This window comes from Rhododendron vialii, chromosome 7a (genome assembly GCF_030253575.1).
Source record: "Rhododendron vialii isolate Sample 1 chromosome 7a, ASM3025357v1".
In the NCBI taxonomy this organism is placed as follows: Eukaryota; Viridiplantae; Streptophyta; class Magnoliopsida; order Ericales; family Ericaceae; genus Rhododendron; species Rhododendron vialii.
Genome location: NC_080563.1, coordinates 34003807 through 34028360, shown reverse-complemented (window position 1 = coordinate 34028360; position 24554 = coordinate 34003807). Strand labels below are relative to the sequence as shown.

The window sequence follows — 24554 nt, the reverse complement described above, 5'->3', positions numbered from 1 at the left end:
TACATTCTTATCATTGATCTTGACATTGACAATAAATAGTTAAGATATAATTTTTAATTTGAACCGTTGATTGATGAGATTGACAGTTGTGTGCTGTTGTACCCGTACACTACACGGGGATGCACTACAGCACCCCCGGATCCGTTTTGGAAACACAGGGTGCGCGGTGTCTCCTATGGAACAAAGGTCGTCGATGCTCGAAAATAGACGATTCAGATTGTATCTTGGTCGAAGATATCTCGGTTGTCTATTGTTGTTCGCCTGAGATGCAATTTGAGTCGCTTATTGTTGAGCATAGATAACCCAAATCGGCCCCAACACAAAAGCTGTTAGGAATATATACTTTTTCTATCTAAGGGGATAACAGACACTCTCAATTTGCGGTCTCAAAATTTTTGGACACAATCTCTTATATCTATTTATCATTTTTTACTTATTATTCTCAAAAACCTCCCTTAAAACATTTCTCCCATTAAGACAGGTTAGTTTGATTTGGATTTTGAAGAAGATTTTAGAATAATAAATGAAAAGAGATAAATAGCGAGAAAAAAAAATAATTGAAATTTTTTTTTATAAGGATCGTATGCAGGGAGAGAGGATGATTTTAGAGGCCCAAAGGCAAACACAAGTTGTGTTCGATGTGTACTATAATTTTGAGTTTAGTAAAAGTATTTCTTACTATAAAAAACGATACAACCACACACAAATTTAATTGTTGTCGAGTTAACGTTATCTTATGTCTACTTGAACTTTTAAAATAATTACATGAAATTATGAAATTACATAGGAAAGGTTTTTTTTTAATCAACGACGTGTTTGATTCATAACAAAAAATAAACACATTAATTTTCAACAAAGTTCGTTCCATTGGAGGTTCTTTTATTGCGTTGATGGTTCGTACCATAGTGGCATAGTTCCATATTTATTGCACACTTATTAGAGTAGCCCATGTTTCTCAAAAAAAAAAAAAAAGAAGAAAGAAGAAGAAATAGCTGCAGCGTTGCTCCTCAGTTATCTTAAAAAAACTAAAAAAGAAAAAGAAAAAAAAGAAGAGGTAGTAGCACAGCATGATTTTGATATGTGACATCTTTAAAACTATTTGCTGGTTCAAACTTTTACCTGATGATCCTTGCGATTTAAAGCTTACGTTAGACTCTGACAAAACAAAAAATTAACGTTAATTTTCGCTCAATTTTTTAGGTTTTTTTATCATTTTGTCCCTATCCTTTTTTTTTTTTTTTGCGTTTGTTAGTTATGTACTTAACTTTTGTGTATTATTGATTCGTCTCATCAAGACAGATCGAAAAAGTTAAAAAATTAATATGACTTTTACCTATATATTTTTTGAAATATCCAAGATAAAGCCTAAAAGTCAAAAATCTCAAAAAAACTCTCAGGGAACTTAGTTTATTAGTTTTGTACTTAATTTTTGTGTATTATTGATTCGTCTCATTAAGACAGATCGAAGAAGTAAAAAAATTAATATGACTTTTACCTATATATTTTTTGAAATATCCAAGATAAAATCTAAAAGTCAAAAATCTCAAAAAACTCTCCGGGAACTTAGCCTAAAGTTGGACACCAATCACGATTTGACAAAAAATTTCTTTCATATCAAGCTAAAAGACAACTAAACTTTGAAAAATGACTCGAATCCTGGGGGATATTTTGACATTGGTGCTGCTGTTTTCATAATTAATTATGAGATACAGTAACTCCATGATTTTTTTCGTAACCACCCTTCTAGACCCTTCTTCTAATTCTTTAACATAATTTTTCCACGAACTTGTAAAACGAGTTAAATCGAATTGACTTTAAAGAGCATTTTTTGAGCGCAAGTATTGCAAATGACTCCGTTTAGAGAGAGAGAGAGAGCGAGAGAGATGGGCTGTTCGTAAGGAAGCGTCTACCAAAGACGTCGGACGGCCTGGTGGCAACGTCAACAAAACAATCATTGATTAATTGCTTGTTGCAACAAGCCTTTTTTCGATGGAGTTGTACACCTACCCTTTGTGTACAAGCCAATTTCCTTCAACCCAATAAGAACAGGCCATCTCACTCAAGGGCAACCCAGCTTTATCCCCTGGAGATTTCTGCGAGGCCACTGCCTTGTGCAGAGAGGGCAGAGAGCGAATAAGCTTTTAGACACATCACACAAAAACCTTTATCCCCTGGAGATTTCTGCGAGGCCACTGCCTTGTGCAGAGAGGGCAGAGAGCGAATAAACTTTAGACACATCACACAAAACCCTTTAAACTGATACTTAGAAAATCTTTGTTTATTTGAAATCCCGTATATAGCAAAAACTTGATTATGAGAGCCTCCGAGACGAACATTAATTATGACCCTTTAGGATAAATTGATCAAAAAATAAGATCTTTTCACTGGTTCAAAAAATTAAAAATTAGAGCACTCAAATTTTTTAACAATACTCCCTCTGTCCCTTTTTTTGTGTCCAGTATACCATTTTGGGCTGTCCCTTAATAAGTGTCCATTTTGTAAAGTTAGAGGGGTAAAAGTTGGTGTATTGTCTATTTTGTCCCTAAAAGTAGATTTTATTTTGAAAAGTTAGTGAGTAAAAGTGCAATGATGATAGGTAAGTAGGGAAAGTGGAGGAAAAAGTTGATGTGAAAGGTGTAATGATTATGTCTTTTTAATGAGTTGGAGTTACGAAGCAGGACACTTAAAAAGGGACGGAGGGAGTATTATTTTTTATATATAAACATTCGAAAAAATTAAGGTCCCATTTCTGAACGGAAAAAAAAGTCCTTATTTTTTACGAAGGTAATTTCAAGCTTAAAAATTATAGGCTTGTTGAAATCTAAAAATATGCAATATGAATTTTGTTTGAAATATCTCATTGAGATCTTTTATATGATGCAAAAAAAATTAAAAAATTATTTTTCATTTACATTATTTTTGAATTTGAAAATGTGAAATAAGCTGCTTATTTTTTAAGAAGGTTTCTGGAATGGGGCCTAAGTGTTCTAATTTTCAATCCGTTTAAAAAAAAAAGATCATATATTTATGATCATATTATTCGAAAGGGTCATGATTACTTTTTGTCCTTAGGGCTCTCATAATTAAGTATATGCTCTTTATTTGCGATCCTATAGAATAAGAAATGGTAGATGAATAATGAAAGTTAGAGAATGTTAGTTGATGGAATTTAGTTGAAAATGATATAAAAAGTGAATTTTGCAGGAAAAAAATATGTCATTACACCCTTTCATCAACAATTCCACCATTTTTATAACAAAGTGTCACTATTCATTGCCATTGCCAAAAATGGCAATATCTCATATCCTTTGGCAAAAATCATTGGACTTGCTAGCATCTCCAACACTTGACTTCAAATTGGAGATGCCAAATTTTTTTGAAGGCTTAACTTAAACGACAAGTTTTATACTTCAAACGGTTTGGCATGCGTGAAGGAAGGTGGGTAGGTGGTGTCAAAGCATAGGAGCTACGGGTTGTCAAAATTGGCAAGTGGGTAGGTGGTGTCAAAACCACGTTAGCTTTGGCATAAGTGAAGGTATATGGGTTGGATTGAGAGTTGATGCCAAAAGTGACTGTTAACTTATTCACCTCAACTTTGGCATTTTCTGTTGTAGATGCTCAGTTACCCAAATTAAATTGGACTCTAACTCCGCACGTGCGAGAGACTTGAGGGTGTTATTGATAATTTCGAATGAAAGCTAGATATTGCATAACTAAACAATGAGTTGAAGCTTAATATCTTCCTTTCAATTAAGAGATTACCTATGGAACAAAGAAAGGCAGCAGATTTGGATATAGTGAAAAGTGATGACCAGTTGCATATCCTTGTAAAGGTGGAAAGTACACACCCCTTCTATGAAATAGTTCATCTCTGTGTTTTAATTGTTTGTTATGAAGATTTTTGGTGTTACATCAAGTGGATTTTTTTCAAATTTATACATCAGTTTGCCAGCTCAAGTTTTCACTAAATGGGTCCTGCCTCATCAGCTTTGGGCAAGTGCTTTCTGAGGATTGTTCATCAGAGATTTTTATGCATTTTTCTTGTTTTGATGATTAAATTAAAAAAAAAAAACCCTTGTTTGGTATTTTTTTTCTTTTTGCAACGGTAATATAGTTTGATGTTTTGCAAAAAGATGCAAGCGAGGGTTAAAAAATTCAATTGCAATATGACTTTGTGATAAGCAAAATAATAACATAACATTATTCTGGTTTTTCAGGGGTGAGAAAACATTCTGCAAATTTGAAAAGAGAGAAAAAAAATTAAATTGCGGTTCGAAATTATTTGGTTATGCCTCATCTCTCGAATTTTTTTGACATTTGCTTCTTGAACAATCTCATCATGGTCATAAGTGTTTTTTGTAAAATATTTATAATGTGGAGTCCAATACTAATGGTATAAGTACTATGACCATGTGCGGTGGTGAAAAAGCTTGAAACACTATGTGACAGTGCCCCAGGAACACTGAAGAATCTCTATTCTTCGTTAGCATTGCATTATCGGTTTTAGGTCCCCCTCTAGTTCCCCTGGGTTGGAGGAAATCTCTGATCCTAGATAATATATATATGGAATTCAAATTCATTTTTATTCATTTACATTTATTTTTGACATCAAAGAAGAATTTCAGAAATAAATAACTCTCACAGAGGCCTTACCGGTTCAAGTTGGTTCTCTATAACATATGCATTCCCATCCTCACCCCCAGAATCTCTCGTGGCAAAAACTAGGCATGGCTTAACCTCGTCAATGTTAACCCCACGGGAATTGACCAAGTGAACACATGAGAAAGTAACAAGTGTTCGCCATTCATGAGGTCTTATGTTCAAATCTCATAAAGACAAAATATTCCAAACCTAGGGGCCACGCCACTAGAAGAATGCCTGGTCATTAACTTCAGAGCCAAAACTAGTTGAGGTGCACTCAAGTTAACCCGAATATCCAATTTCAAGAAGGAAAAAAAAAAAATCCATTGCCAATGTTGTGGCGAGGCATAGAACACAAGTTGGATCAATATTGTCTGAGCACGTGGAGGGCGTAGACAAGCATTTTGAGGTAGTGGGAGACAGCATTTTTCAGTAGTGGGCGGAGCAAATTTGAATGGCTCATTTAACAATGAATGAAAAAAAGAACAATGCAATGTGAAGAGACAAACATATCTGGGGATCAAAGATGTAGAATACAATTAAAATTACTAACACATATCCTTATGAAATGTTACAAGTGAGTGGCGTCAAGTGATTCCAGTCACATACTTTCACCTCCATTGAGAGCACGTTTTCATGATTCAATAATAGGCAATCGGAACCATGCTTACCTTGGGCCAGCTTAATATCTGGCTCAAGAATTTCAGGCTGATTTTGTACTTGCATTATCAAAACTGTCCCGTTACCGACCCCAAAAAAATAAAAATAAAAATACAGTCTGTTTAACAACTGCCAAACGACTTCAATCCCAGACCACCACCGTCGCGCTACTGATGCAACCCCAGTTATTTCCTCATAATCTACTTTGCCACAAATAAATTATTAGAGCAAATTCTCCAACCTTAGACATAGAGAACCAAACATTCCATAGTCACTGCAAGAATCGGGCAGAAAAAAAAAAATCCAGAAAGCATCAAACAAGATGCAATCCACTTCATACCCTTCATATTGGTACAAGGAAAAGACAGTGCCACAACCATATTCAACAAAGGGTTGGGATTATATCAGTTTGATACCTGCTTCTCTCAAGGAATCAATCACAGCTTTCACCTTACCATGGTACTTCTGATCTCTCTTTAATACAACAGAAACGGCAGGGATATCCTTGACCATCAGGCGCTCTCCTAGAATCTTGCCTATCTTTGCTGCAGCAGCGACGTCCCTAGTAGATTCCATGCTTGGACGTAACGCCTTCTCCTGCGAGCTTGCAGCAGAGGCTACCGTAGCAGTTGGCGAGTGGATTACTTGGGCCATCACATACTTGTTTGTAAAATGCATCTTCAGCAGATATGGTTTGAGAAATTTCGCAAGTTTTTCTGGTCGGACTGGCGGAAGAATAACCATTTCTGTTTCACAAATTAAACATCAATCATACAATAATGCATGTACAATTTTAATAGCTCAAAGCATACACACTTAATCATCTGGAGAGCATCAGAAATGGATTTTTGTTCATCTAAGTTGGGATCAGCGAAGAAACATCAATTAAATGGCTTTCCTTTCCAATTATGTAAATTCATATACTACAATATGGTGATGAGAATATTAACCTCGTACAGACACCGTGCCTTGAGCAACCAAGCTAATATGATTAATTTGTGGGGAATATAATGCAATTGGGCATGCTTCCTAATCTAGGAGAAGAGGAAATAAACTTCAGTTCAAAGCCTCAGTGGATGGATCCCATGACATTATATTGAAGGTCACACTGTCTTCTCCTACGAGGCTACAAGCCTGTCCAACATTCATTTTGCCGCCCCCCAAAAAATTTCTTTCATCTAATAATTGAGGTTCATTCATAGAAAAAGGCAACAAATATGCCCTACTGCTCACTTCCCATTTCCATGTCGTCCCGTACATAAAATAAATGCAAGGACACTGTTCAACATGAAGTGCATTTATTAAACAGAAGTTGGAAGTAAACCATGGTGGGAAAAGAAAATAAGTGCAGATACTATTGAAGTGATTGTCAAGCATGCAGGTTCAACTTAATTTATGAGATATATAAGCTGAAATGCAGGTTCAGCTTAATTTATGAGATATATAAGCTGAAATGCTCTGTCTCCAGGTGGGAATGTAGTAATGTACGCCACCCAGCCAAGCGCTCCTGCCCCCACACAAGGTAGTCACCACTAACCAGAGATACAAGTAATGTGTAAACCTCACGAGGTTAGTCTAGGTATCACCAAGAACTCAGATGGAGATGCGATCTTTGATTAATGATGGTCTATCTTGATGCCAGACCCATACATAACAATGTCAAATTGTCAATTCTCAAAATGTGGAACAAAATCAAGTCATCCTTCAAGGGAACCAAACTAAGCGAACCCTTGCCCTTTACACTGACCCATGAGATTATAAACATTAACCCTAGCAATCTTTCTTACCACTACAATGACCTCTTCTTGAGTAATGGACCTCAAATCCAAACTAATACTAATGGAATAGGAAAATTATTCACCACATCTTTGGCTATGAACTCCTACAGAAGAAAGTGGTAGGGCATTGATGGCTTAGGAAGACATTAACTCTTCATGAAATGATATCAAGTCCCGTGTTCTAAAAGTCGGCAGCCTAGGCCGACTAGTCTCCGCCTAGGCGCCCTTTTTCCGCCTGACTAGTGCCTAGCAATTTTTAGAATATTGAATTCAAGTCATAGGAGTCTGAAATGCTGCTACCGTCCGAGAATTTGAGACATTAACTATCACGATTCACGACTTCTATGGTTCAATGTGAGGATTAGTCAAGAGCGATTCAAAATACCTTTAGGTTGTCCTGCATTGTTCAAGGTCGAAACATTTACCAAACCAATTTCAAGTTCTCATGGACCTATGGTCTCAAAGGTTAAATTTGGGCACATACAAGTTTACCGGCCTCGTGTACCCATGTCCAACACAAGTCAGGCACCAACACGACACTCGCAGGAAAAATGCCGGACACACCTAAATTGGAAATTAAATTGGTTGAAATGTGAAGAGTCTTTTGCAGGAAATTAAATTGGGTTCAAAAAATTGGTTGAATCTGCACTTTCCCCAATTTTTTGAACCCAGAAATTTATGGGGGTTTCAAGATGGAGATTCCAGGGCTTTCATGTTCAAACAGAGAGAGAGAGAGAGAGAGAGAGAGAGAGAGAGAGAGAGAGAGAGAGACCTCGTGGTGTGGTGATTTTCGATCTTATTCTTCTTCTTCTTCGTGTCCGCCTGACTCTCTTCTCTCTGAGTTGTGAGCACGTGAAATGGAAGGGGTTAGGGCAAAAGAGGGTTAAGGTAAATTTGGTAAATCGAGAGATTAGAGAGAGAGATATATATATATACCTTGTTCCTTAGGGTTCTTCTTCGTCGTCGACGTTTCTCTCTCTGTGTTTCAGCGTGAAACGAAAAGAAAGGGAAAGGGATCCGTTTGTGCTTGACCCGTGACCCGCGAGATAATTATACCCGACCCAACCCCTCATTTAACCCGCGTGTTGCCCTTTTCTTTTCGTGGCCGTTGGATCAAATCAAACGGCTGGAAGAGATGGTCCGCCCAAAGCATAAAATCCGGGATCGGGGAACCGGGTCCCTCCGTCCCTAAATGTTTGGCACTTTTGGAAGTTCTAACTTTTAAAGAAGAAATATTATTGTATTGTACAAAAATTAAGTGTCCAATCTTATCCTTCTAGTGTACTTTGAAAAATACTTGAAAATTTGAATTTGAAATTTTGTGCCCAAAAGAAAAGGATAACATGGGAAGTTTACCATATTTTGCTTTTGACTTTTCAAAATGGACAAATTATATGGAACAATAAAAAGCATGAAAGTGCCAAACATTTAGGGACGGAGGGAGTATCATCTTGTTCAAGTGGAGTTCTACGAAGAAAAAAGTGATTTTTTTTTCTTTTTCAATTTTTTTTTTTTTTTGCGTTTGTTAAGTTTTGCGCCAAACTTACGTGGATTACTAATTCGCCTCGACGAGGAGAATCATAAAATTTTTTTTCGAACATATCCATTTTCAGCTAAAAAGTGCCACTTTTTGCCCTTTTTTAAGCTTAAAAGTAGATATCTTCGAAAATATTGTGGTAAAAGTAAAAAAAAAAATCTTTCTCGATTCCTCTCGTCGAGACAAATCAATAATCTATAAAAGTTAGCCGCAAAATTAAAAAATGCGAATTTTTTAAATGAGGACAAAACTTCACGAAAGTTACGAAAGTTAAGCGGAACTCAATCTTGGTATGAAATTTTGTAGTCCTTTTTTGTGGTTCCAATCTATGGTTCAGGGGGTGTTCCAACTTCAAAAAAAGAAGGCTTTGGAAAAAAAAAGGAAATTTCAAGCTCAAAAATTATATATTTATGTAAATAATTTTCCTACCAATATTGATTTTGTTTGATAAATTTCATTGAGATATTTTATACGGTGCAAGAAAAATCAAAAAATTATTTTTCATTTTCATTATATTTGAGTTTGAAAATTGAAAAAAAAAAACTTTTTCAAAAGGAAGGCTAGTTGGAACACCACCTCAATAATCATAATTGGAAATAGAGAAATTCGTTCACATTTCCCAAAACAGAGAGAGAGAAATCTCAGTCAGGATGCCAACACACCAATGTCTTGGTTCAGAAATGTGATGGTTGCTGAGACATCAAAATCCCACCATAAATCGTCGGGGGTGAAGGACTGAGGAGGTGAGATGAAATAGAAAGCAAAGAAAGAGAATCCCATTGGGACTTGCCCTGCCTCTCCCTCCCTCAGTAGAAACGCACACACAAAAAGGAGAGAGAGAGAGGGGGGAGGGGGGTTGAGTCCGACTCTAGGTACATCATTTGGTATACGCTAAATGCACACTAAATTGTGTGGAACTTATTTTAAAATCGCACATAAATGATCAAAACCATTTAATTTATTTAATTTTTTTTTCTATAGATGGTTTCAAAAATCAGCTAATCGGATATCAGTAAGATCTTGACCGATTTCCTTGCTCAATTTTCTGTCTGCGAATTGAGAAAAAAATCGATCAAATCCTTACCGATATTTGAGTGAGCTAATTCGTATCCTTGGGAACAGATTTCATATCCTCTCCTATTAAGATAGAGTCCTACTATTGGGACAGATCAGATGTACCGCTTTTATACCGATTGACGTGGACTGTGGGCCATTCTCTAGCTCCTCTCTCTTGTTAACCAAAACTTCTGAAATTTTTGAAATGTGGGGCCTACACCTTTAGGGCACACGCGACCTTTACCAAAAACTGCTCTCTCTCTCTCTCTCTATTCACTAATTCTTTTCTCTCCACCATGGACGCCCACCTGCACGCCAAAACCACCAACGCTCTGCGCCCACGACACTGAGTCCGACTGCCACCATTGTCGTCGTCCCACTATAAGAACCATCTCTCTCTACATACTGCATCAGCCGCTACGCCATCATCGCCAAAAGCAGCTCTACATCTTTCTCTTCGCTGGCAACGCAGTCACAGATGCTCTGTCAAGCCTCTATCAATAAACACAAATCACCTGTCCCCAAATCAAAAGTATCAAAGACATAAACATCTTTCTTTTTGCTCTGTTTTGAAGAGAATTTTGGGTCTATCAAGCCTCTATCAAGAAACCCAAATCAACAGTAAGCCTCTGTTCTTGCTCTTTTTGGAGCCAATGTTGAGAGGTCTGGATTCGTAATTGAATAACAAAATTTTTTGAAGGATAAGATTAATTTGGAGTAAGGAAATTTCATGAGCAACTTAATTTGAATTGCACCCTCTTTTTACTTCCTTCCAACTATTTAAAATTTCCCTACGTTTGGGGAGAAGTTCGATTGGCATTGGTGTTCACTTGCATCTTGAATAATGATTTCAAGTTTATTGATGCAAATTCAGAGGCTATGGAATAGGCAGAGGGGAGGAATTACTTGCATCTTCAATACTGAAGCCAAATAAGTTTAGTTTTGGGTCCTCGTTACCTAGAAGAAGCATCGTTTTACTTGTGGGAGAGAGAGAGAGAGAAGCTAATGTTCTAGGTTTTGCTTAAGAAGTAAGTAGGAGGAGAAGAGTGTTGGGAAGAAGAGAGAGAAAACAAGTTTAGTCAGAGGTGGGCGGGGGGTGGGGGTGGGGGTGGGCGTGGGCGCGGGCATTGGTGGAGTTGGTGTGGGGGTGGGCATCCATGGTGGTGGTTTTGGGAGAGAGAGGGATTTTGGACTTCGTAAACTCAGAACCTGAGTGTGAGAGAGAGAGAGAAAAAAAGGAGTTCGAAGATAAAGGAGGTGTAGTGGCCCTAGTGGGTAAAGGCATGGACCCCATTATTTTCAAAAATATTGAAAGTTTACTGGTGCCAGTTTTGCAAGAGACGGAAAGAGTACAGAAGGGCCCACAGTACACATAATCGGTAGATTATCGGTTCGGCCGATCGGTCCTTATAGCTTTTTCCATTAAGATAGTGTTGGAGTGACTGCATTGTCATTTGATTTATATATTGAATTTGCAGTTTTTTTTTATTGACAAAAGGACATTTTATTAAAAAATTTGATAAAGGTACACCAAGAAATTTTATTGAATTTGCAGTTTGCCTGAGAAAACACATAAAAATGTATGTACTGACAGGCCCAACTAAAATAAATAGGAGTGTATGGGGCGTTTTACTCATCATATTCTATCTACACATCATGAAATCTATACATTCTTCATTCATATTTTCGGATAAATAAACGAGCCCCGTTTGTTCACCCTATTTCGACGTCAGTTAACATAATCATTTTCTGCTGCAATCTCTTTTCTGGTCAGGCGTGTTTGGGTTAGCTTACGCCCATTTTGACTGATCTCCTCCTTGTTTCGGTACAAAAGACAAATCATCCATGCCGAGTGTTGGCCCGGAGTACCCCCATATATTTGGTTACATAATGCGACTTTTCTTGCGACGGCTCTAAAAACAAATTTGTGGGTGAGATGTCGAATGCTATAATTATAGACTTAATTGAAACCCTTCCTACTACCAATTAATTTTAGGAGAGACGGTAAAAAAGCAGCCCGACACAAAAAATATGAGATTCATATGAAATTACTCTTTTTCGGCCCGACCTCAATAATCAATGTTAGTTAATTCTGTAAGAAACAAACCCATTAGCCAACCTGACTAACCTTTCGGGCTTCCGTTGTGATGTCTACTCTTTGCTTACAGCACTGCCAGGCAATGATGTTTGCCCAAATAAGGAGAGGAGAAAAGGGGGGAATTGAAAAACCAAACAGCACGCATAACTCTGAGTTGCTAGGGAGGCCCAACACAGCATGCATAGCAATATTGGTCTGTGAGATGTGATGGGTAAAATGATCCAGATGACATCAGAATTCAGACATGCGTGTCTTGGTTCTGTGAGACATATACGAAAACTCCCACCGTAAATCAAGGGGGGGTGGAGGAGGAGGTGAGCTGAAATAGCAAGCAAAGGTCTCTTTACTGCTAAAGATAGAGAATCCATATCTGCCTTGGGTCTCACCCCCTGCCTATTATCCCTCCTCAAAGGGGAGAGAGAGAGAGAGAGAGAGAGAGAGAGAGAGAGAGAGAGAGAGAGAGACAGAGAGGGGGGCCCGTGGGGAGTGGGGGGCAGATCAGTCAGAACAGTTTAAGAAGAATGCAGGGTTGGAGGTTGCGTGTTGTTGAGCGCAAGTTTAATTGATTCAAAGGCGAAGGAGCTGTGCCTGTGCATGTGGTGGTTCAGTGGTTCTGTAATTGATGATGCATGGCGTACCTTGTGACTGAAGTCTCTCTCTCTCTCTCTCTCTCTCCCTTTAAAATTTCTGCCATGCTCCCATTCCAGAATGGATCCTTGGATTGTTAAAAAATATTTAAAATCATAATTGTTAGATCAAAATTACACATAAAAGTAAGGTGAATTTGCTAAAAACGAAATGATTTTACAATGGCATTATTACCTACCATAAAAACAGAGTTTACATATCATTTACAAAGGCAACACTTATTATGCTATATATGGCTATACTTACTACATTGTATGACTACACTTACTACTGAGATGTCTTGACAATCAATTGGTGAGACAATTCGTGAGCATCATTCTCTCTTGTAAAAGGAGCCAATGCCAAACACAAGAAGTCTTTTCTTCTACCCTTCACCATCTAATCTTGCACTGCCAAATTTGATCAGTTTCTGAGTTTCTCTAGTCCTAGAATCACCAGCATTTGATTTCCCCTCGGTCCTTTTTATTTTTATTTTTTATTTATAGTTGTAAACGTACTGTAGCCTGGGTAGTATCGATCCTTTAGAGTATGTGTAAAAAAGAAAATTAAGAAAGTAGTGAATCAACTGACAGATTCAAATAAATTAATATAAACACAGAAGAGTCTTGTGCAAATCACTATAGGAGAAGTAGTCATGTTATATGTGTCTACATTATTCCCTCGGTCTCTTTTTTAGACTCCAGTATTCTATTTTGTGTTGTCCCTTAATAAGTGTCCATTTTATAAAGTTAGTGGGTAAAAATTGGTGAATTTTTCATTTTACCCCTAAAAAGTAAATTTCATTTTAAAAAGTTAGTGAGTAAAAATGTAATGATGATATTTTCATAGAGGATAAAGAGAGAAAGTTGAGGTAAAAATTAATATGAAAGGTATAATGATGATGTTTTTTTAATAAATTGAAATTACGAAATATAACACTTAAAAAAGGGACAGAAGAAGTACTATATATAATAATTTTCTATCTTTGACTGTTATAGACGAAGAATATAACTCTTTCTGGCCTTGCCTTTAGGTCCCGTTCCGCTAAAAGAAATAAGTACGTATTTATTGAATTAAAAATAATATATTATGAGAAAATAATTTATTTCGTAAAACGAAAAATAAATACTACAAAATAAAAAAATAAGAATCCTAACAAAACGAAACATAATAAATTATGACCCGATCTATCATAGGATCAAGAGCCGACACCGGCCCCCTTTTAGTGTGGACAACAGCTACAAATAATTTTGCCGTTTTGCTGTGTTTGTATTGTGTTTTGAAAAGTTTTTGAAAAATAGTAGAGGTAATAAGTGGAGAGAGATAAAGAGAAAAATAGTGAAAGTAGAGGGAATCTAGGGAGAATTTTTTGAAAAATTCTTTTTGAGAAGAGAAGAGAACAAGGCGCACGAACTTCCAAGCTTGGGACAAAGGAGAAAAGTACACCGTAGGTAACTGCTTGAGTTTGCCCTATCTTCTCGTAGTATATTCTTTCAGTTTTAGGAGAGATCGACAAACTGTTCGACAAGTGGTATCATAGGTCATGGATTTTAATCGCAGGTGCGTAGGGATGAATTGTTGGGCCTCCCCAATAAATTTAATTACTCAATGTCACTTTCTGCGACTCACTCTAATAACAAACTTGCGACGATAATTAATCACAATGAAGAGGGGGAAAACTAGGATGATGGATGACGTATTTCTATAACAAATAGTAGTAACTTCAACTTTGATAATTTGGTTGTCTCTGTTAAGGAAATAGAGTTCCCACATTGGTTGAGAGCGGAATAAGTGATCACTTAATAACATATGCAAGGGTGGAACTATGTTGCGGGCCCTAGCCCCCCGGCTCTGAGTCTCCGAGCGTTCGAGTTTTAAAATTTTTATTATATATATACCTGATTTTGAATATTATTCGTGTATAGCTACTTATAATCTTAGTAATTTTGGTTTAATTTGATAAAAATCGGTTATTTTACATTCTTATTTCTCAATTTCTTTCACAAATAAAAAATAAGTATGTGATAGCTAAAATAGCCTATAGAAAAAATAAAATGATTGGTATTTAATTTCATTTGACTAGAATTATTTCAATATACAAATGTAATGTATAAAAAAAATATGTCTATTAAGCTGGCCCTCCCGTGATCCTGATCCTGGCTCCGCCACTAAACATATGGAACTTCTTCATTCATTACCAATTGATTTTGTGAAGGATATAAAGTTTCTATATGTCATCCACCGGAGGCCTGAGTCTGAGTCCCACAAGGGGCGGGTTTGGGATTCGGGGCTATGAACAGCCTCCGAACCTCTTGTTAACTAGCATACTAACACTCCGCTAGTTGCCGCTGAAGTATAAAGTGTGACTGAAAAAAAAAAAAAAACTTCGATAATTTACCTAAACTTTATTCTCCTTCGAGATGGCCCAGTGGGGCTGGACTGCCTGCTGGTTCTTTATTGTTACGTGGAGGTGAAGGTTCCTATGACCTATTATCTCAATGGAGAATGACGAAGTTGACTTTCAAATAGTACTGAAAAAAAAAAAAAAACTTCGATAATTTACCTAAACTTTATTCTCCTTCGAGATGGCCCAGTGGGGCTGGACTGCCTGCTGGTTCTTTATTGTTACGTGGAGGTGAAGGTTCCTATGACCTATTATCTCAATGGAGAATGACGAAGTTGACTTTCAAATAGTACTACTGTACTGTACTTCATTACAAAGGGTAAGAAAAATAGCAAGGGGGTGTTTCGGACCGTGGAAAAAAGTATTTTTTTGAAAAAAATGTATTTTTAAACTCAAAAATTATGTGTTTATGCAAATAATTTTTCTACCAATATGGATTTTGTTTGATAGATCTCATTGAGATTTTTTATTCGGTGCAAAAAAATTTAAAAATTATTTTTCATTTATATTATATTTAAGTTTAAAAATTAAAAAAAAAACATTTACAAAGAAAAGTAAACTGGAACGTAGTCTCTACTGGACTTATCTACTAGACCATTTATGTTAAATTGAGGTCAAATCTGCTTTCAATTACATCCACTTTCATCACATAGACGTATGTTACACTCTAGTGGCAATAACACCAAACTGAACCCAACATTTTCCTTTTATTTGAGGGAAATGGCTTGTCTGCGGTCCAGGTTGCAGTTCAAATGATCGCAATTGTCGAATAGTATTTTTAATGGTCCAGATTTATTTTTTATTCTTACCGGTAAGAATATTCAATAGATCTGAACTATTAATTGTCAATATGAACGGTTCAGATTGAACTCCACACGATTTTCTGTAATTGACTGCAGCTGGATCCTATTTGAGCTGATTGAAGAGTGTGAGTTAACATATTGATGGCAGATATTTTGAAGGAACGAAGGAAAATGATGTAGGGGGCCGAAATATCCGAAGGGTCACAAGGTCCAGAAAGGGGGAATGAAGGTTCACACGAGTTTGACCCATCATCTAAGCTATCTCAGTTCACCTGTAAATAAGTTTGGGCTTCGGCCAAATAAGCCAATAGTTATCCGAAGGATAGACGGAACCACGAGTACTTCACCGAACGTTATAAGTTGTATCCGAACATACGACACTTGAGTTCGCTCGGGGTCTCACCAAGCGCACGGGTAAGAACATCCGCTTGTTCGGCTAGGTTTTTCTTCGGTAGGGACACCAAACGCTCGGATAATTTCTTATGGCGGAAGTGGGTCCCGCCGAGCACAGACGATTGTGGAACCTTCCATAAATATCTACTGATAAGTAAGCTGTCTTTTCTGATATTCGAAGTGACATCTCTGAACGATGTGACCTTTCTGACATCAACCCATGTGGCTCTGAAAGACTAGGAAAGTGGTGTTCATTAAATGGCCCTGCTACAAGGTGCCAACCGAGCAGAACGTAACACGTGGAAAGTATGACCAACTTGCTCAACACTCCATCCCCTTTGCCTATAAATAGAGGAGCAACACCACAAAGAAAAAACTCTGGATCCGGGAACGACAGTATTCTTCTCTCCATCAGCATATTTTTTACTAAAACTTCTTCTTCTCTTCTCCACCCACTGACTTGTACGTCGGAGCTTCTTCCCGGAGGAACAACCCCCTCCAGTTCTGTAGGTACATCAAGACTGGCGTTAGCATTCACAGCTCCATACACTGAAGCGGCTACACAGGAAGGTTCACGAAGAAATCACGCCCCACAATTGGCGACTCCGCTGGGGAGAGTTTATTGACTTAAAGTTCTGGGGTGTTCTTTGTGTTCCTAACATCAGTTGAGGGCTTGAAATGATCTTCAGGTCAAACAGTCTGCTCCTCGTGTTTGAGTTGAACAAATGGCCCAACGCCTCTCACCTCCGGGACCGGAGAATTTCACTCTGGGGCTCGAGGGTTATGGATCTATCAACCTCGAACCCCGTCAAGCGGCTAGGACGATTCCATCCGTGGCCCGCCAACTCTCTTTTCCACCTACCGAGTTGGATATCGCCTTAGCCAAACAAAAACGTCAGGCAACGGTTATTACCATGCTGTAACAACGGCTAGAGGAGCGAGACGGAGGGGTGACTGTAACCCCTGCACATGAGCATCCAGCTGAGCCCAGCCGATCAAAGAAATCCCGCAAACGGGGCAGACCGTCTCGCCCATCCCAAACAGCCGAACTCACCGTTCCCGAGCGACGGACTGTCTTTGAGTGTCTTGACCAAGGCGCTCCACAACCTCGGCTGACGAGCATTATTCGTGCCGAGAGTACCCGATCCTCGGCCACGGGCTCAACAGCTGGAACTAACAGAAGAGGCGCGTCCGCCCGAACGCGATATCATTCTGAACGACAAATGAGTCCAAGAAGTGGGAAGAGGCCCGTGGATTTAAACGATCCACCTCGGCACGCACGCAGCAGCAGCAACCGGGAATATTCGGTTCGATCGAGACACGATTCCGAACGCCACGACTGGAGGCACTCGGCAAACTCTGGCAGTCGCCACCGAACCGAAAGCCGAGGAAACCGTTCGAAGCACGATAATACGATTATCTTGTACGATCAGTTCACAGGCTTGCCAACCATGTATCAACCCGTCGACCCCGCTCTTCAGCCTCGGCACGCTCCTTTGACAAGTTCGAGAGGAGAGGCGTGTGCACCTCCGGTCTTAGCCATTCGGCAACCGAAGGAAAACAAGGAGCATCATCGGCACCATCGGCGGGAGAGAAGAAAGGCTCCAGAGCCGCATACTGTCACTCCCCTCCCTATTGTCCCGCTGATCCCAGCTGAAGATAATTCGAAGCTCGGGAAGGCAAAGGCTTCCCCCTTCGTGGATGCTATTCAACAGGAGTGGCCACCAGACAGGTTCGTCATGCCGAAGCTAAAACGCTACGAGGCGAAGGAGGACGCAGTCGCGTTCGTTTGTCGCTTCAGACAAACCATGAGCCTCCATAACTTCTCTGACGCCCTTATGTGCAAGATCTTCCCGCTCACTCTCAGCGAGCCAATTATGCTGTGGTACAATCAATTAAAACCTAAATCAATTTCTTGCTTCAACGAGCTAGAATTAGAGTTTAGCAAACGCTTTGTCACCAGTAATATACAACCGAAGACACTATCGATGCTGGTGAACATGCGAAGAGCGGCAGGAGAGACTCTATGGCTGTATACCGAGCGTTATTGGGAAGTCTATAATCTCATCCCCGACTGTGATCAGGGCGTCGCGGCCGAATCTTTTATTTATGAACGGGTTGGATCCAACCTCGGCAATGTTCCGTGATCTCTCACGTAATCCGCCAAAAACAATGGGAGAGCTCATGGCCATAATCAAGAAGGATTGCGTCCACGAAGAAGCCATGGCCGAGCGGAATACTTCAAAGGTTCCCGAACCTACCAAGACAACAGGGGCGAAGAAACAAGTATCAAACGTCCGCCAGGGACAAAGAGACCGGGGCGGCTTAGGCCAAGCAACCAACAAGCCGAGCAACAAAGGTCGACCTTCGCAGCACCCTCAGCTGCAGTCGTGGCCACAAACGAAGAGGGAGCCACGGCCAGACGAGTACGTTGCCGAGCATACTGTATTCACCGAACCTATCTATAAACTCCTCAACATCATTGGCAAATTGCCATTCTTTGTTTGGCCAACGGTACTCTTGGGCACCGTCAGTAGCGAACCAGGGATGTGCACGTACCACAAGGAGCGCGGCCACTACACCACGCAATGCCCGCCTTTCAAACGGTATCTAGAAGAGCTTGCAGCGGTTGGGCACCTGAATCAGTGGATCGACGTTCGGCGAAATCCACTTCCACCACCTCCTCCTCTTATCGGCAATCTTGTAAGCGTAATACAAGGATTGGTTTCCGAAGGAAGGGCGGCCGAGCTTCGCTCAGAAATTGACAGAGCCGTCTCCACTTTATCCGTTTGCAACATTGGCGCTTCGGGCAAGCGAAAGTGGGAGGATCCGAGCATCGACTGTGCTATGACCTTTTCGTCCGACGACTTGAAAGGTGTTCAAGTCCCTCATACGGACGCCCTCGTCGTTACTATTGCTATTGAAAAATCAACCGTACAACGAGTATTGATAGACCAAGGAAGCTCGGCGAACGTGATGTTTTACTCAACATTCCTGAGCCTTGGATTATCTCCCGCTCAGCTTCGGACAGCATCAACTCCACTTGTTAGCTTCACTGGAGCCCCGGTTTGGCCGCTCGGCTTGATCACTCTTCCTGTGCGGGCGGGATCACGTGTTCTCCAAATTGAATTCGTGGTGGTCGCTTCTCCGAGTCCATACAACGTCATACTCGGCCGAACCTGGTTGCATGAAATGAGGGCAGTCGCCTCTACCTATCACCAGGTGGTCAAATTTATTGGATGGAATGGGCGTCAGGAGAGCCTACGAGGAGACCAAATCCAATCGAAGAAATGCTACATCAGCACTGTAACGAACAAACAGAGCTGTATGGAAGTACAATGAGTGGCCGCCACTCCCACTCCAATGATTGAGGATATTGGAGTGCCGGCCGAACAAAGGTCAGCTGAGGAGCTAATACGTTTTTCCATTCCTGGGGGTGAAGTAAGATACTTTCTGATTGGGAGTTCATTGAGCGTAACCGAGCGTAAGGAGATGTATGACTTTTTGATACGGAACATAAAAGTTTTTGCTTGGACTCCACAAGACATGCCAAGCGTGGATCCATCGTTTGCAATGCATTCATTAAATGTCGATCCGAATAGACGGCCGGTGGTGCAAAAAGTCCGACGCTCATCGGCCGCTCATACCGAAGTTGTAATAGCCGAAGTGAATCAACTGTTGGAAGCTGGTATCATTCGGGAAGTGCTATATCCCACCTGGCTCGCCAATCCAGTGGTTGTCCCGAAGAAAAATGGGAAATTAAGGGTATGCGTTGATTACACGAACCTCAATGATGCCTGTCCTATGGATCGATTTCCCCTTCCTCGGATCGAGCAAATGGTAGATGCAACAGCGGGATGCGAACGCTTGAGCTTTATGGATGCGTATCGGGGCTATCACCAAATAGCTTTGGACCCGGAAGATCAGGAGAAGACGGCCTTTATTTCTCCTCGGGCCACTTACAAGGTCGTGCCGTTCGGCCTGAAGAATGCTGGTGCGACCTTCCAACGCTCCATCACAAAGATGTTCCCTGGAATGCTCGGCAAAAAAGTAGAAGCTTATATCGATGATCTGGTTTGCAGAAGCAGGTTCGCTCGGGACCACCTTCAGGACTTAGGAGAAGTCTTTGCTGTTTTGAAACAACGAAAGCTTCGTCTTAATGCCGAAAAATGTGCGTTTGGCGTAAGCTCGAGAAAATTTCTTGGTTACTTGGTCAGCCACCGAGGGATCGAGGCTGATCCAGCGCAAATCCTGGCTGTACAAAATCTCCGAGCTCCCGCTTCTATCAAAGAAGTACAACGACTTACAGGGATGGTGGCTGCCTTGAACCGATTCATCCGACGTTCGGGAGACCTTTGCCGTCCATTTTTCGGAGCGATCCCCACCAGCCGATGCAGATTCGTATGGACCGAAGAATGCAAGCAGGCTTTGAAGTCTTTAAAGCAATACCTGTCTCACGCTCCTTTGCTCGTCAAGCCCCTACCCGATGAAGATCTGTATCTTTACCTTGCTGTTTCCGACCATGCAACGAGCGCGGTTCTTGTTCGGAAAGAGGGGATGGAGCATCAACTGATCTTCTATTCCAGTAAAACGATGACGGACTCTCAGACGAGGTATCTGCCTATGGAAAAGTTGGCATTGGCTCTCGTTTCTGCTAAAACGAGCCTCTTGCCTTACTTTGAATCCCATAGGATTGTGGTCCTCACTGAGTTTCCTCTCAAAGCTGTTCTTCGGAAGACGGACACATCGAGCCAGATCCTGAAGTTCTCTCAAGACTTGGCCAACTTCGACATCCAATTTAAGCCTCGGACAGCTATCAAAGGGCAGGTCTTGGCCGACTTCTTTGCCGAACTCACTCCTGGCTTACAAGACGAGGCCAATGCCTTGGCCACTGCCGCTGAAGAAGCTCGGATTCAGGAAGAAGAGGTTTTGGAAGGGCCGTCCAGCCGTCCTGCAGAACCACTCCGTGCTCGGTACTCCCTCGGACGAAAGAAACCCAAACGACAATGGAAGCTCTTCTCCGGCGACGCTTGGCGACTGATCGTCGATGGAGCTTCTAATGTTCACGGAGTTGGTGCAGGCATCGTCCTTGTGTCACCAAGTGGGACTGTTCATGAAAGCGTGGTTTCGATTGGGTACACGGCGATGAACAACGAGACGGAATATGAAGCTCTGATTGCAGGCCTCCAACTTGCTCTTCGGCTGGATGCAGATTCGGTTCATGTCTTCTGTGACTCTCAGCTCATTGTGGGGCATTTAAACGATGATTATCAAGCCAAAGATCAACGTATGAATGCTTACGTAAGCCACGTCTTGGCTTTGTTCGGAAGATTTGGACGCGTAGAAGTGGAATGGATTGCTCGGGAGCATAACGCACATGCTGACGCCCTTGCAGGTCTTGCTTCAGTCTACAAGACCTCGGGCAGTCGCACCATCACCTTTGACGAGGTCCCCAAACCGAGCTTCGAAAAGCCGTGTGAACAGGTCATGGCCATCACCCTCGGCCCAAGCCAGCTGGATCCTGTGGTTGCTTACCTGAAGAACCAAGTGCTACCGACGAGCAAACGCGAAGCATACAAACTCCGCTGCCGAGCGGCCAACTTTTTCTTGAACCCAAATGACAACCTTTACTGACGAACCTTCACTGGACCCGATCTGCACGTCGTCCATGACGACCTTGTGCAGGCCGTCTTGGAGGAACTCCATTCGGGAAGTTGTGGGGCTCATTCAGGAGGACGGTCCCTTGCACAGCGTGCTTTGACGCAAGGCTATTGGTGGCCGAAGATGGTCAAGCAGTCCGAAGAATACGTGAAGACCTGTGTTCGGTGCCAACAGTAAGCATCTCTCATCCACCAGCCTGCCTTCCCCCTTAAAATGATCACTAGTCCGTGGCCGTTTGCGGTTTGGGCTTTTGACATAGTTGGCAAGATGCCGAAGGCACCTGTGGGATTTGAGTATATGCTCACAGCCACGGATTTGTTCACCAAGTGGGTTGAAGCTTCCCCATGATCAAAACGACCGCAGGCGATGTGGAATGCTTTATTTGGAAGCACATCATCTCGAGGTTCGGCGTACCGTATGCCATTCTTTCTGACAATGGTTCTCAATTTGTTGCGTCCGCCCTCAAAGCTTTTTATGTGAAGCACCACATCACCATCCATAATTCCTCGGTGGCCTATCTTCAAGGTAATGGACAAGCCGAAGCATCAAACAAGACAATCACTTGGGGGCTGAAGCGCCGTCTGGATCGGAAGCTCGGTAAGTGAGTGGAAGAGCTTCCACACGTCTTATGGGCCTATCGAACAACCCCTCGGCGGTCCACCGGCCGTACTCCATTTGCTATGGCCTACGGTATGGAGGCTGTCCTCCCTTTATCTACTATGATCCCTACAGCCCGCACGGAGAATTTTGACCCTGTGGACAACAATGCGCTTATGGGTACCGAGTTAGATCTCGCCGAAGAACTTCGTGACAATGTTAACCTTCGGCATGCCGCGTACCAGCAAGAAGTTGCCCGGGGCTACAACCGCAATGTTCGTGCTCGTCCGTTTAGCGTCGGGGACTTAGTCCTTAGGATGGTTACCGAAGCGTCAAAGTTGACGAGCAAGAAGTTGCCCGGGGCTACAACCGCAATGTTCGTGCTTGTCCGTTTAGCGTCGGGGACTTAGTCCTTAGGATGGTTACCGAAGCGTCAAAGTTGACCAAACTGAAAGATCCCTATGAAGGACCTTACCGAGTGGTTGAGAAGATCGGGCATGGTGTCTACAAGCTTGCTGAGATGGATGGCACGCCAATCGCTAATCCATGGAATGCCCAAAAGCTTAGGAAATTCCATGGCTAGGATTGGCCTTTTTTGTTTTTACATTTTTGTTCGGCCCATACGCTTTTGAGCGTCATGTACTTAATACAAGTTTGTCTTCACTATTCTGTTTTATTTTTGTTCTTACGCATGGGGAATTTCATCTAGCTCCGGTTACATCTTTTGTTCGGGTGAAAATCTCGAAGCCCTTGATAATTTGTTTGTTCGGGTGAAAATCTCGAAGCACATGATAACTTGTTTGTTCGGGTGAAAATCTCGAAGCCCATGATAGTTTGTTTGTTCCGGGGTGAAAATCTCGAAGCCCAAGATGATTTCGTTGTTCGGGCGAAATTCTCGTCGCCCTTGACACATCTGCTCTAGATATGCTCCCATAGCCTTTGAAATATCACTCTTTGAAACATCTTATGTTCGGCTCAATTTACCCATTTTTACTGCCTTATTCTATTCCTACAGTAATATAATAGGGCAGGGGGCTACTATATGGGTAAACCGGAGTTCATCTCTTAGTAACTCCCGAATCATATACACAGTTCTTCCGAATGAAAAAGACTTGGACAAATTCTGATTTATGATGTGTCTACCGAGTAAAAAGACTTCGCAAAATTTTCATACTTGGAAACACAGGGAGTCCATTCCAATCAGCAAGACTTGGCAAACAATAAACTTTATCCGAACAAATGAATCTGAACCGAGCGAAAAGACTTGTAAAAACAAACAAAGAGATTTGCAAGGTCGCTAAATCAAGGAACCAAGACGATCATTAGTCACTAAGATATTCTCCAACATGTTTCGATTACATCCATATGGTTTGGCAAGGTTCCAATCGTTCGGAGCCAACCACATTTCAAAAATTAAAAAAAAAAAAAAAAAACCCCAAAAGCGCCAATTTAATTTGTTGGAGCGTCGGCAGGGGCTAGTAGAGTTGGAGCGTCGCCGGGGGTAGGTAGGGTGGTCGACTCGGCAGTGTGAGCTGTCGTCTCTTCTGCTGCAGCTTCGGCAGGGGCGAGGAGTGGTACTTCTACCAGACTCCTCCTCTCATCATCAGGCTCAACACCTGCGTCGTCGCAGCCCCTGTTGTATCCGAGCATGAAACTCTCTTTGTGCTGGCCCTCTTTGATCTCGGCCTGCACTTCAATAATTTGGTCGGTCACATCCTCTTCAGCCTGGGCATACCCTTTCTCAAACTGCCCCTGCATCTCCTTTTCCATCTCATTTCTCATCTCTTCTCGCCCAAGGGCTCTGCCCTCAGCCAGCCTTTCATCTTTTCCTTCGGCCTTAGTTTGCTCGGCCGACTCCTGCAGGCCTTTGATTAGGTCATTCTGATGGGCAACCTGAACTTCCAGGCTTTGCCTCACGAGCTCGGATTGCTCCAAGCCTTTCTTGTAATCCTCGGCCAGGCCCTTGTTGTACTCAACCGACTGCTTCAACAGTTTTGACTTCTTGTCATGCTCGGTGAGATGAAGTTGGGCACTCATTATGGACTGGGTCGCGTGAAAACACAGCAAAATGAAAGTTATTCCGATGAAATAGGGCATAGGTACAAAAAAAAAAAAAAAAAAAAAACAAAATCATTGCAAGTACAAAAAAATTTACTTACCCTTCCAACGTGATAGTAGTATTCACTCAAGGCTGCTTTCAGAGAGGGGGGACTCTGTACATCCCTCGGCAAAGCTAGCCCCGAGTGGAGAGTGAAAGCCAGAGAGGGGTCCACCCTCAGGCTGTCCGATTTGAGAACCT

General features: G+C 41.4%; 3 protein-coding genes across 4 annotated transcripts; 2 read left to right on the top strand and 1 right to left on the bottom strand.

Moving 5' to 3' along the window:
- Positions 1–5155: 5155 nt before the first annotated feature.
- Positions 5156–8157, bottom strand: LOC131334681 (uncharacterized). Of its 2 annotated transcripts, XM_058369835.1 has the most exons (3): positions 8016–8103; positions 7852–7916; positions 5156–6047 (listed from the first exon to the last, which is right to left on the bottom strand). In XM_058369835.1, the coding sequence occupies exon 3, from the start codon at positions 6043–6045 to the stop codon at positions 5701–5703; it is 345 nt and encodes a 114-aa protein (XP_058225818.1). In that variant the 5' UTR covers positions 6046–6047; positions 7852–7916; positions 8016–8103; the 3' UTR covers positions 5156–5700. The 2 variants fall into 2 exon arrangements, with proteins under 2 accessions (XP_058225818.1, XP_058225819.1); XM_058369836.1 differs by lacking the exon at positions 7852–7916 and having other exon boundaries at positions 8016–8157.
- A 10012-nt stretch (positions 8158–18169) lies between these two features.
- Positions 18170–19339, top strand: LOC131332939 (uncharacterized). The gene has a single exon (XM_058367247.1). It carries the CDS (start codon positions 18170–18172, stop codon positions 19337–19339), a length of 1170 nt encoding a protein of 389 aa, XP_058223230.1.
- Positions 19340–19360: 21 nt separating this feature from the next.
- LOC131332938 (uncharacterized) lies at positions 19361–21631 on the top strand. Its single transcript, XM_058367246.1, has 2 exons — positions 19361–20582; positions 20721–21631. Exons 1-2 carry the CDS (start codon positions 19361–19363, stop codon positions 21629–21631), a joined length of 2133 nt encoding a protein of 710 aa, XP_058223229.1.
- The last annotated feature ends 2923 nt before the right edge of the window (positions 21632–24554 follow it).

Bases quoted from the DNA above. Each gene is read 5' to 3' on its own strand.
- LOC131334681 (XM_058369836.1), bottom strand. From the start codon at position 6,045: ATGGTTATTCTTCCGCCAGTCCGACCAGAAAAACTTGCGAAATTTCTC.
- LOC131332938 (XM_058367246.1), top strand. From the start codon at position 19,361: ATGATTGAGGATATTGGAGTGCCGGCCGAACAAAGGTCAGCTGAGGAG. The intron at 20,583-20,720 runs GTAAAACGATGA...TTCCTCTCAAAG, and splicing joins TCAACTGATCTTCTATTCCA to CTGTTCTTCGGAAGACGGAC.
- LOC131332939 (XM_058367247.1), top strand. From the start codon at position 18,170: ATGGGAGAGCTCATGGCCATAATCAAGAAGGATTGCGTCCACGAAGAA.